A 13,774-nucleotide genomic window follows, 5' to 3' on the forward strand; every position below is an offset into this window, starting at 1 on the left:
TGTAAGTATGGATTTTGTTATGGGTTTCCTTAGGACTCAAATACGCAATGATTCTATATTTGTAATTGTCGATAGGTTCTCTAAAATGGTTCATTTGTTCCTTGCAAAAAGACTAGTGATGCAACAAATATTGCTAATTTGTTTTTCAAATAAGTGATGAGATTACATGGTATACCCAGGACTAGCATATCAGATAGAGGCATGAAGTTTGTAGGACACTTTTAGAGAACACTTTGGAAGAAGTTGGGAACACATCTTAGTTTCAATTCATCTTATGATCCCCAAACGGATGGCCAAACTGAGGTAGTCAACAGAAGTCTAGGTAATATGTTGAGGTGTCTTATCGGAAACACACCTGGAAATTGCGACATGGCCTTAGCACAGGCTGAGTTTGCTTATAATGATTCTCCAAACAGGAGTACAAGTTTCAGCCCATTCTATATTGTCTATGGCATGCATCCCAATGGTGTATTTGAACTCAGAGATCTTGGTCATTTGAAGAGAAGTGCATATGGAGAAGAATTTGCCAGAGTTATTCATGACCTTCATGAGGAGGTTAAAATGAACATTGAAGGCAGTAATCGGCAATACAAACAATATGCTGATAAGAAGAGGAGAGAAGTTCATTTTCAGTTGGGTGATCTTCTTTTGGATCATCTTAGGAAAGAAAGATTTCCTATGGGTGAATACAACAAACTCAAAATGAAAAAGATAGGTCCCTGCAAAATTCTCAAAAAGTTTTCAGCCAATGCCTATGAGAACAACCTTCCTCCAGGCATGGGTATTTCCCCTATCTTCAACGTAGCTGATTCGTATCACTACAAGGGTGTTCAAGATGAAGGTACAATAGAGGTAGAGATGAAATCCATTGGGAAACAGCACGTGACCAAGCCAACTCCACTGGATATTGAGTGTATTTTGGAGAAACAACTTTTGAAGAAGACCCGCGGAAAGGAGTACTTTGGGTATTTGGCGAAATGGAAGGATCGTCCTTTGGAGAATGCTTCTTGGTTGTCTACATTTGAGACCTCCAAATTTGGTCATTCCATTGATGACCTCATCAGCTGGAGCTTATAATTTCTTTTGTCTTCGAGTTACCCAGATGCAAGAGGATCAGTCCCGTTGTTTTGGTTTTCTTGTTTTTGTTGTTGTGTTCGTTCCCGCTTTCTTTGTTCCCAATTTTTGGCCTCCAGTAATTTGGTGTCCATTTCATCTTTTCTTACCTCATTCAACATGTTGCCTAAGTTTGGGGAATCTCCTTCGCCATGTTTGTTGGAGGAGGATCCAAGATCTCTCACCTCTAATTGTCTTCCTATTGCGAGATTCAGTTTGTGGCAGTTAGGGGCATTTGGAAAGCGGTGGAGGAAAATGGTGTGTGCAATGGTGAGAAAGGGGAGACTAATCAGGGGAGTTGGGGGTCGTCTGGCAAAACGGATTGGTGGGGAATTTGTCCTCTAAAGAGGGTGTGTCATCAAATCCTTGAAGTCAATAAGTTGTAATCATTCTTCTATATATTGCCAAAATGAGACAATCATTTCAGGTTGTTTTCCTGATTTACTGACTATTTCAAAATGCACAATCAGATGACATGCATTAGTTCATTTCTTCTGCCTAACACATAGTGTTGAGGTTATTAATTCCTCCTTTAGTCACTTGATCCTTCTAGTATAATCAATTTGCTTATATATAAATTGCTGGGTGAAGATGCACAGCAAATGATCTTTATAAATTACACAGCAATTGTAATATCCTGACTTCACATGTCTATTTTCTGCAGACCACAAACAGATATATATGTGTTAGAAGAGAACAGCATAACCCTCTATATCGTATACACTAAATTTACATCAGCCTCTCCTATGACGTATATGTCCGATCAGTATTGGTCTCTCACAACCACACGCCTAGCAATTGCCCCCGATAGAAGATAAATACTCGTTCAATTTCGGTGAGGGGTTGTGACCTCAATCGGGGTGGCATACCAAATGAGGGGGTGCGATGCGTAATCACCGATAGGCAAACAAGACATAATACATGCTAACTAAACATAAATAATTAATGAAAGCAATGTGCATATTAGTGATTAGAATGATATATATATTATTAAATGTTGAAGGCCTTAAGGCCAATTTAACATTTAATTTTATCCGACTGAAGCTATAAATCATCAACACATAGATTATCAATAGTTGCTCTGTTTACTTCCTGTCACATTTAGGAGATACTGTTCCAGTTCAAGGTTCATGTAGCAATTGTGAAATTGTAGCCATTAACAACATGTTTAGTCTTAGCCATCTTCTTCTTATGATCTGCCAATAATGTGGAATTGATAGGCTTTGCAACTAAATTCACAACAAAGTCTCATGGATCTGATATTTCGATTTGTATCCCACATTTCCACAGGACAAAGATAGAGGAACCTTCCGATTTGTATTCCTATCTAAGACTAAAGGTGGGCATATCGTTGAATTGCATTATCCTCTAAATAAAAAAAAAGACAACCTAACAAACAAAAAAATTATCATGTCCACTGTGCTTTCATCAAGTGTGGAACAAGGTATCTAACCCCTGAAAACTTCCAACAGCTCCTCTCACAGGTAACAGCCCTACTATCCAATCAAGGATTTCTAGAAGGTTTCAGTAAACTTTTCTAATACCATGATAAGTTTTCTAAATCATGGCAAACAGATTCTGCAATCTTTTTTTATTTTTATATTGAGCAACAGATTCTGCAATCTTTTTTTTTATATTGAGCAACAGATTCTGCACTTGGTATCTAGTTTCTACCAGAATGAAACTGAAACTAATACCTATCCTAATACACTTTATCTCAGATGCAAGAATCTAATTAACTTATGCTAAACAAAACAATTAACAAATACCATTGAATGATTCTCAAAACATCATCACAATTTTCACTGAGTATGTACATAAATCTGCTACAAAAAATTTTAAACTTCTCATTACTAAACCACGCCTCTGCATTTTCAATTTATAGATCTGGAAAGGAGCATACAAACACAAGATCTGCATGATCTACATAATCCACATTTTGGGACAAGATAGCGCACTCCAAGAGACAGTTAAGTGTCTCTTGGAATATGTGCTGCATCTCATTTAAACAAGACAGTCTATCCCAGTTAAACATTAAACAAGACTATACTAAACTGGAGATGACTTCACTCAAACCCAGCTGCCACTGAGGACTTGAACTCCAGTCTTTATTTGATAGATATCTAAAGCTGGAACTCAGGCTAAACTACAATCTTTTTTAACAGCTATTAAAGCTGCACCCTAACTAGAACTGCTGTAGAAAACTGTCCAAGATACATATTCTAACAATGCACACACATTTGCTGCATTTATGCAAATATAGAAAGAAAATTACCCAAAATGAAATGTGGTGTATAATTAGTATTAAGGTATACTGAATTCAACAGGTAGTGCATGAACATTTGACCATCACATTCATAGAATCGGGACCTTAGATGGGCATGAGAAAGACTTAAACATTATGAATATGATTATAAATCAGAAAATTTTACATATAATACAATTAAACCTATGTATATACAAAATGGGGATAAAATTGCAAGCAACTTAATACACTAAGCCTGGTGAAAGGAATATTTTGGGTACATTTAGAACTAGGCACATCCATATTAAAATTCTAAATGCATGAACAATAAATTTCAATGCTGGATATCATTACAATATAGAAATTTTAGAACCTAAGAATATACACTGGTAACATACAATACAATGTGCATTGTGAAAGCAAACTTTTAGCCATATTCAAGTTTAGGAACATGCATGCTCCAATTATAAAATTGTGTATAACATTCTTAATAGTACTTGAAAAAAGACATACTTAATTGTAGCTCCCCCCTTGCCAATTATGCCGCCACATACAGAATTAGGAAGAATAAGTCTAACTTGACCTGTCTTCTCATCTGCATCATTGGTATCCTCAGCCTGTCCAAAAAGGTATTTCATAAATATCCTCATTTAAAGGCAATACACAAAACTCACATTCATAAATGTGCAGAGCATGAATATCTCCAAATTGAAGATCAACATAAGATTTGGGAATTTTTCAACTCTTTACCTCATTCAATAGTTTTGCAAGAATAAGATTGGCTGCAACAAGCACTTCATTGATTGTTCCAGTTACTGACACTATCCTATCTGTTGTACCAGGGAAATATTCATGAGTACGTGACAGCTGGATCCTAGCTCCTGACTGTGTCTGGAAATCACTTACAGTTGCACCACCCTTTCCAATTACCGATCCTGCTGCTGCATTTGATACGAGAAACCTAATACAAGACGATGATTTGTTCCCGTCTTCTGAAAAGAAAATACAGAGAGTGATAAGAAACAAATGTTGCAATCACACGTGCTCTTTGAAGATAAATAATTAACTGATCTAAGCAAATGACTATTAAGAAAACAAAACGCAAAAATAGTTCTCTTTGAAAATATATAAATAAACAATCTAAGAAAATTGTAAAGATCATTGATTCTAATTTCTTTCTGACAAGGCATGAGGTACATTTTCACATGGGGCACATTTCACTCACAACATTGTATAGGGTTTTGGTTTGTGGATCCTTGATAGTTTTTATCAACCAGCTATTCATTTTTATACCATCTTTTCCTCTTCACATAAACATTATATTACTTTTCCTAATTTGTGCTTATCCCGATGCTTCAGGATAATGAGGGGTTGAATGGAGTGTATTGGACAACAGAGGTTGATTAAAATAGTCTCATATATTGATGTAATTTTAAACAAAAAAGGAGAAAGATTCCTTGCAAGGATAGAGTATAGAAATGACATCCCACCACTGCCAAACAAAAAGAAGAGATCATCACCAATTCACAATATGAGTGGCCATTGAAGATCATGCAAATAGAGAGCTTAAGCACTTGAAGGTGTTTGGTTTGAATAGGTAAACTAACAAGCATATCAAGAAAACTGTGAATAAAGAAAAAGAAAAAAAAGGGGACCTCATTGAGAGGAAGGGTTCAACAAAGGGGTGCCTTACCTAGAGGGGGATTCTCACAAATTGGCAAAAGTCCTCAAGCAGATGAACATGGTAATAATGGTGACACTATCTATTGGGCAGGAGCCACAACCGAAGCATACTCTAACATGGGTACCTTTTATCTCAAAATTTGGAGGCAGCAATTGATTGGTCAGCTACCATATGTGGGACAAGGCATGTCTTCCAAAGGCACACATTTTTTCTTGGCTAGCTCTACATAAGAGAACTCTCACTAAGGATCAATTAAGAAAGCAGGGGCTAGAAAATGACTACAAATGTGTGATGTGTGACAAAGCCAATGAAATCTATCGATTGCCTCTTGATACATTGTCCCTTTGTAATTAAATGTTTATCATGACTAGTGCATGCCTCTATCAATGTCCATTTTGAAAACTGGTGATGGTTAGCGCTATGCAATCCTCCAAAAATAATCTCCAATTGGGATAAGCATGTGCTAGTTAATGGAGTAAATATTATTTACTCATGCTCAAGTCCAACTTAGGCATCATTATTTAATATTTTGCATTTAGGAGAATATCAGTTACCTTGCAAATTTGTAGCCAAGCAGTTGTCAATAGTTGTACTTTACCTACCCTACCTACTTTCGCATATAATTGAGACACATGTCCATACCTTGTGCTCTCTTCTCTCACACTCTTGCCTATTTAATCAAGGCTATTGTACATTTGTAAATCATCTCAGCAATATCATTTATCTTTCTTGGTGAAATATTTTTCTCTCTGATTCTATGGAAGCAGTTGTAATCGTGAACTTGGCTTGGGAGGTTGCAAACTCCAACGTGGTATCAAAGCCTTTCAATCTGCTCTTCTTTCCAGTCTAAGACCCTTCACCAATTTGGTCAGGGCCCCCAAAGTCTGCAGATTGGTGATATATTTGCGCCATTTCGTTTGGCACCGCCCAATCTGTTTCAATCTTTCCTCTTGGTTACTTGCAATTGCATCAATATTTTCTCCAGTCTATTTGTGGGCCCATCATCCATTTCCCACGATTGCTACAGACTACATATTTTGTCCTATTCGAGCTCTATTAGTAACCAGCTTCATTCTTTTTGATTGGTTGCGTTGTTTGTTTTAGATGTTTCCATAGAGAAGCCGTATTATCATTAGCGCTTTTTGCTTTAATTTTCTATTGGTTGTGTTTTATTTGTTGGGGAGTATAACCACGGCAATAGCTACATCATTTATTGGCTACGTTTTAGACAATCTATTACATCCTCCCTCCCTCACAAGCAACATTGGTGGTGTTGAGTCTTATCGTGTCATATCTTTTTTTATTGGTGACAAAGGTATGCTTTATTGGTTGGTATATAATATTGGAGGCATCGTAATATTTTTTGGAGTCTGCATGTTCTATTGGCTGGAAGGTGCATCATTTTCAAAGACTTCTTATGTTGGCATCTTCAGTCCTCATTATTGTCTAAACAGTGCTTTGGTGGTTGTCACACCAAGTTTTTTTCCCTAAAGCGTCAACTTCAATCCCACTGGTCCTTCCATCTCTGGTCAACGCCTTTCAATATCAGCTTACCTATCATTGTACCTCACATCGCTTTGTTGGCATAATACTCTTCCATGTGTCTTCTCATTAATCCAAGCCATTGTGCATCGGTTCAAATTCACTTGGAAGCAGATATGGGTGGTGATATATATATATCAATTGTGTCGTATATCATTTAGTTTGAGGTTTTTTATATCGTTGGTTGAGGATTGTTGGGGTGCATCGAATTCATTGTGTGGCATTTCTTCATTGGCAGTAAGCCTTATTTGTTTGCAAGTCAAAAAATGTTTAGTGGAGGATTTATATCTTGTGGCTGCCATTCTTATCCGTCCATGTATTCTTTGAAAGCGATATAACATATTTCCGTTTGTGTTGTATCTCTTTTATGCCATGTCCAAAATGATTTTGGCACTCTTACATTTTGGTGATGACTAATCTATTTTTGGGTGGAGAATATTTGGTGGTCAATATTGTTAGGTTGCCGTATATCGAGTGGTGTGTGCAATGTGCAACTACCACCACACCATCCTCCTCTTGCCACCATCATCACTCAATCAAGTTATTTGCTGAAGCATACATGCATCTATATATTGTTCTGTTTCTTTCTAAAGAGTGACAAGTTGTTTGTATGCATTGGATTATGTTTTGCCTTGGAGATTATTCACTATGGGTGGGCTACATAGTCTCTCACTTTCCCTCTTATAGGGGGTACATCATTTGGATTCTCATGATGGATATAGTTCTTGAGGGGTATTGATGTTGAGACCTCCATTCATCACTCATCCTATCATTTATCTTCATTTGCATATCTCTTTTTTGGAGAGGAGTTTTGTCCCATGAGGTTTTCTCCTTTTCTCCATTTGTAGGAGATTAGTTGTGCATGAGTACCTAACATGGCCTAGTTGTCAAGACTCATATATTGCATTCACATAGTAATCTTGCATAATAATTCTCCCTAAGTTGCACTTGGGAGGGTGTTGGAGTAAATATTATTTACTCATGCTTAAGTCCAACCTAGGTACCATAAAAAAATATTAGTGACCTTGCATTTTGTAGCCAGGTAACTGTCAATAGTTGTACTTTACCGACCCTCACATATGATTGAGACATATGTCCATATCTTGTTCTCTCTTCTCTCACGCTCTTGCCTATTTAATCAAGGCTATTGTACATTTGTGAATCATCTCAGCAATAATGTATCATTTCCTGGTGATATATTTATCCCTCTTTCTGAGGAAGTTGTCGTTGATTGCCTCACTCCAACCTTGGCTACCTAGAAACACGTTAGGCTACCTCTACTCATGAGGTTGTGGATGTCAAAGCCACAAAAAAAGATAGAACCCAAGTTAAGTGGGAACCTCCTCTGACTAGATATTTCAAACTCAATTTCAAGGGCTTATATAGGAAAATTGGAACTATCAAGTGTAGCATGTGTGATTTGAGACTCGTAGAGTTCATCAATCAAGCCAACTTTTTTAAAGTTGGATTGGAGAACAAACCACAAAGTGGAAGCCCAAGCACAAGTTTGATAGCTCTCCCTAGCTAGACAATATGGCATTAATGATCATAATACATGCTATCTAGAAGAAGGGGACACAAGATTGGTCATCACTAAGAAGATCACTTGTTGGGACAACTTGAGCCAAGTATGGGAACTTGTTTGGAATGCACAATAAGCCACAAGAATTTGACAAGACGTGTTCCAAAGAAAGGAATAAGTTTGGACTAGATTGGCAAAGGTACTTAAGCTCCCACTTTTTGAGTTAGTTCAGACATATGAACGGCTAGAAGAAAATGATCTAATAAATTTGACAACTAAGCTAAGAATAGAAGGTTTGGAGATTTCAACTTCTTTCTCTCAAGATACATTAAGGAACAAGCTTTCTTTGATTACTAGCATTGTTGGAGATGGAGCATAACATAGGAGATTTTGTCAAAGATGGTTGCATGTTGTAGTTATTTTATAACTCTCTTTGTAGGAGTTTGAGCAATCGTCATTGGGAGCCCTTTCGTGATCATGGAGTTTAGGCTAGGTACTACATAGAACAAGGAAATGGATGATCCATTTGATGCCAAATAAATGGGAATAGGAGAATCTGGCTCGATTTGAGCTGGAGACATTGTGGGAGGCCCTCATGATTGACTCTACACTTGTTTAAAGTGCTATCAAGAAAGTGATTTGCAAAAATAAATTGTTAGAATATCCAAAATAGAGACACAAGAGTGAGGTTGTTTTGATCTTCATTTCTAATATAATGAAATTCATGTTGGATGTTGGGTTGGTTGAGACAATGGCAAAAATTTATGTCTACAAGGAATATCTTTCAAACATTACAAGTGCCATTGCAGAGTATGATGTTCAAGCCAGTTCAAGGAATGTAACTAATATATTACCATGGAATAGACTTCCCCTATTTAACAAACATTGCAAGGATACTAAGGGTTGCTACAAACGGGGATCACAGTGGACTCAATCAGGGATTTTGCACACTACTTAGCAACAGCGAGAATTTGCTCTTAGAAGCAAGGCATGATAAGGTGAACGCTACTGTAAAAGCTATTTCCTTTCTACTAAGGAATTTGGATACTAAAAAAGCCATTTATATAGTTCCATTGGATGCAATTAATTTATGTATTCATTGGATGTAGTTAATTTTTTAGTTGATCAATCTTGTTATTGAATTTATTACATTTCTCTAGTTTATTATATACATATTTATAATAATTTAAACAAAATTATTTCTTTCTTTTCAACTCAAAATTGAATAGTCTCATTAAAAAGAAACAATATAATTGCTTTCATAATTATATTGCTTACATTAAATGCAATGAGATATCCAAGTTGAGTTGGATATATTATATGTATATGATCTAAAATAGATTTTGTGATAATGAGATGATGTTTTATTAGTCCCATTGGATGTAATTAATTTATGTATGTTGATTTATAGCTAGGTCAGATTCCTAGCTTGGGCCGACCTAGCTCTCTAAATTGGCCTTTTAGCCTTAGCAATTTGTCATCATGTTGACTAGGCCCTATTTGGGCGATTTATGTTAATACATATGTAACGTGTTGTGACTTGCATGTATAATGTGTAAACATTATGTAAAATATGGCTCGGCACCAAAATTATGTAACTTGTAAATAGGTCATGACCTATACTTTTAACTTGTAAAATGAAATTATTTGTTTATATTTTGGCGGGAATTTTCATATGGCCGACCTAGCAAAGTTAAGGCATTGTAACTCATATAAAGTCAAGGCAAGTTGAAGCCTTTCACATAGATTTGAATTATCTTGAAGATCAGCGAGTCCTTTTGCAATATCAGCAAATCTTACTTGGAGGTCAGTGAATCTATCCAAGGCTCAGCAAATATATATTGAAGGAGAGCAACCATATCTTGAGATCTGCAAAATCCTTAAGAAGACAAGCAATCAGCAGAGCAGCGATCAGACATTGGACATCGGCAGCGAATGTCATCTCAGTTGAGTGAGTTCATCCAATGTGCAACTCTGGAGACCTCTGATCAAGTATTCCCTACTTGGTGGTAAATTCTGAGCAATGGATATCTGCCCCAGAGACTGCCCTATATGTGATTGGGATTTGGTCAAGTTCTGATCAGAACTTTTCAGATAAGTTGATTTTCTCAAGCCCTAGGTGGGTGTACTTGTAATTAGTTACATTCTGACATTAATATAATCAGATCTGAGTAGTGTTGCTGGGTTTTTTTTCCACCAAGAGGGAGGTTTTCCCAGGGTACTGCTATGTTCTTGTGTGTTGCTCTTATGCTATAATGTGTTGCATTCTCAGTTCCTGTTATTTACTCTCAGTCTGATTACTAAAATTAACAATGTATTCATTGGATGTAATTAATTTTTTAGTTGATCAATCATGTTATTTAGTTTAATACATTTCTATAGTTTATTATAGACATATTTTAATAATTTAAAGAAAATTATTTCTTTCCTTGCCATTGCAAAGTATGATGTTCAAGCCAGTTCAAGAAATTGAAGTAACATATTAGCATAGAAGAGGCTTCCTATTCAACAAACATTGGAAGGATACTAAGGGTTGCTACAAAGGGGATCACGGTGGACTCACTTGGTGATTTTGCACCCTACTTAACAACATCAGGAATTTGCTCTCAGAAGCAAGGCATGATAAGGTGAAGGATACATAAAAGCCATTTCCTTTCTACCAAGGAATTTGGATTTTGAATGATAACTCTATGGAAAGCTCCAATGGGAGTTCATTATTTGTATCAAACACTAATTTGCTTTTGGAATTGAAAGTTTTAGTTTTCAAGGTTGTACTCTTTGTTTGCCAATTTTGCATCATTGAAAACAATGATTTTCTTTGCAAGTTTGCCCATTTAACCAAAGCACATAGACCCCTATGTCCACATTCACATATCAAAAACAACAAATTGTTTTTTTTAAATATAGGAAGCTTGGAAATAAATTTTAAAAAATTCTAGAATGATTAACCTCCTTGATGAAATTTCTTTGATCCTATCAAAAATGCCTTCACAATCCTTCAACGCTCAACAGAAAACCTAAGCAATGACAAACAGAGAGTTTTGAAAATTTGGAGGGCTAGTAGGAGTGTTTGTGTTTTAAGGTTGCATTTAGGTTTTGTTTTGACATTTTAGGTATACCTACAATGTACCTAGGTGATATGGGATGTACTAGGATAGACTCCCAAGAAACCATCCTAGACCTAGCCCTAAACATGTCCAAGTTGGGTATGTAGATTTTGGATGTACCCAATGACATAGGGGTTAAACACATCAAAAAGATTCATATCTACAAGATCATTAAAGAAGTTTGAGATCCTTTTTAAGGGGAATGGTTCCCTAAAGCCCAAGTTGACAACAAGTTTCCACATCATCTTTTGCAACTTGTCGCATAGGGAACCATTATTTTTCAAGGAAGGACAGGTAGTTCCTAGAGGATCCAGCACTATAATCATCTTAGCTATAACAGTGGTATCCCATGCATGGGTCACCTTCACCACAAGCTTAAAAATCTTCCCAAGCACATGTGATCAAACCATGAAACCCTAACTACTCTTATTCTATGCCACAGCTCTAAGAATGTCAACTCTACTATATGCAGCTCTTCTGTAAAATTTCGCAATACACCAATGTTGGCCCTAGGCTTAGCTGTTCAGCACAATACAAATTTGCACTACAGTTCTAGCATGGTGTTCTACTTCTACTTGCTCTTATACTCTCCTTGTCTACAAACTGAGTATTGTTATTCGTACTCTCTCATTCTTTTATTGGCTTTTGTTCAACACTTTTAATTCAATATAGGTGTGCTGTCCCCAAGTCACCCTCAGACCTTGGATCAATGTGTCATTTCTCAAACCACACAAACAGCAAACAAAAGGAAAGATTAATTTATAGATCTGTCAATGTTTATCATAGAGATGCTGACTCTAAAAATCTCATTGGGTCATCCATACTACAAGGGCTGAATCAGAACAGCCAATTTTTATCAAGTAAATGAGCATGACAAGAAAGCGTCTTAGAAACTCACCAAGTCCCAAACCAACATTGTCTCAGAAGTTCAGAACAACCAATTTGCACAAAGAATGTGGTCATGACAAGAGGCAAGGATCTCAAGAAAACTCCTCATCTCCATGCCAACAATTCCAGTGATTCTAAAGGACAATTGCCAATCCATAATATAAACCTTAAAAATAAAGAAAATGAAACTCAGACAGTACGCAGGGCATCCACGTTTTAACATATAAAAGTCTGCTTGCAGCACCTGCAAGAGTAAAATGAGATGCAAAATGAAGAAGTTTATAATGAATTGAGGTGATTTTATTGGGTTTTGGCCAATATAAATTGTACCCCAAATAAATCACATCAAAACTGAAATTCTGATCCGACAGCTATTCGATTACGACATGTTTCAACAAATGCAGAAGCAAATACGTCAATTTAACGTCTAATCTAACCCCCCCTAACCTCCAAAACGCTCAAAGGCCACTTAGGGTTTATAAATTTCAAAAAAAAAGAACCAAAACCACCCTAACAGAATCAAATCCCGCCCTTACAATTTCAGTCTTGGATAGTCTCTAAAGAAGAAGAACAAAACAGATCTACTAGACCCCGTTGGCCGCCATGTACTCATACCCTAAATCCTAAAATACCATTACATCCGATTTCCAAAGCCAAACACCAACTCCAGTTTACCACTTCCACACTCTCCCGCTTGTACATTGAGCAGACTATTATACAGTGATCCTAATGTGATTTCGCACGAAACACAAACAAGAGAACACAAGATATAAATTTGAAAAAAACGGATGAAAACAAATCTCAGCTACTTGCCTGAAGGCTCGTAGATTAAGCCATTGCGCCTGGGAGAGTCGGAGGGCGACATGGAGTAGGGAGAACCAGGCGACTCAGGCGTGTCCGTGGGAGAAAGATCAAGTGCGTCACCCATTGCAGAAACCCTGCAAATTAGCTGTTAAATCTTGATTTAAGGTGTTAAGACCGCTTCTTCTCCACCCTCTGAAAAAATAAAACTTTCAAAAATACTGTCTGTATCGTCTGTATGCCCGCCTATATACGTAAAATAGGTGAAGGACAGAAAACTGGATTCAAGCGAGATTAGATTGTTCGCGAAGACTGGTCAAGTCGTAAACCCTATTTTTGAGTAGGGGTGCTACGTAATTGTTGTTTAAGATATACCAATCCATTTGTCGGTTTTTTCAAAATGCAAATGCGCCTTGACTTTCTTCATTTTCTGTAATTCTTTTCTCTCTTTTCCTTTTTAAAAACCGATCGTTACCGAATGCCCTCCCTTCGCTTTAAAAAAGTGAATTTGTTTTCATTATCAACAAGGTCAACTCCTTATGCTTGTAGATAGCAGGGACACATGATTAACGGAGGTGACTAGTGGCTTTCCATTAAATAGTCTCATTAAAAAGAAATAATATGATTGCTTTCATAATTAGATTGCTTACATTAAATGCAATCAGAGATCCAGTTGGAAATATTATATGAATATGATCTAAAATGGATTTTATGATAATGTGATGATGTTTTATTGGTTTTATTTGATTTTTGGGCATATATTGGATATGTAATTAATTTATAGTTGATCAATCATGTTATTGAATTTATCACATTTTTATAGTTTTATTTTATATATATTAAAAATTTAAATAAAATTGTTTCTTTTTTTA

The 13,774-nt window shown here is 36.4% G+C and overlaps 1 protein-coding gene across 3 annotated transcripts in view; it reads right to left on the reverse strand.

Moving 5' to 3' along the window:
* Positions 1-13,402, reverse strand: part of LOC131069146 (protein BTR1) — a 57,580-nt gene extending 44,178 nt beyond the window's left edge. Inside the window, exons 1-3 of one of the 3 annotated variants that reach the window (XM_058004494.2) lie at positions 12,915-13,402; positions 4,109-4,347; positions 3,872-3,975 (exon numbers count right to left, since the gene is read on the reverse strand). In XM_058004494.2, the coding sequence (XP_057860477.1) occupies positions 3,872-3,975; positions 4,109-4,347; positions 12,915-13,029 (458 nt within the window). In that variant the 5' untranslated portion in view covers positions 13,030-13,402. Of the gene's footprint in view, positions 1-3,871; positions 3,976-4,108; positions 4,351-12,914 lie in introns of all 3 variants that reach the window. The other 2 variants (XM_058004493.2, XM_058004492.2) reach the window with 2 other exon arrangements.
* Between the last annotated feature and the right edge of the window lie 372 nt (positions 13,403-13,774).

This window comes from Cryptomeria japonica, chromosome 1, assembly GCF_030272615.1.
Source record: "Cryptomeria japonica chromosome 1, Sugi_1.0, whole genome shotgun sequence".
NCBI classification, from domain to species: Eukaryota; Viridiplantae; Streptophyta; class Pinopsida; order Cupressales; family Cupressaceae; genus Cryptomeria; species Cryptomeria japonica.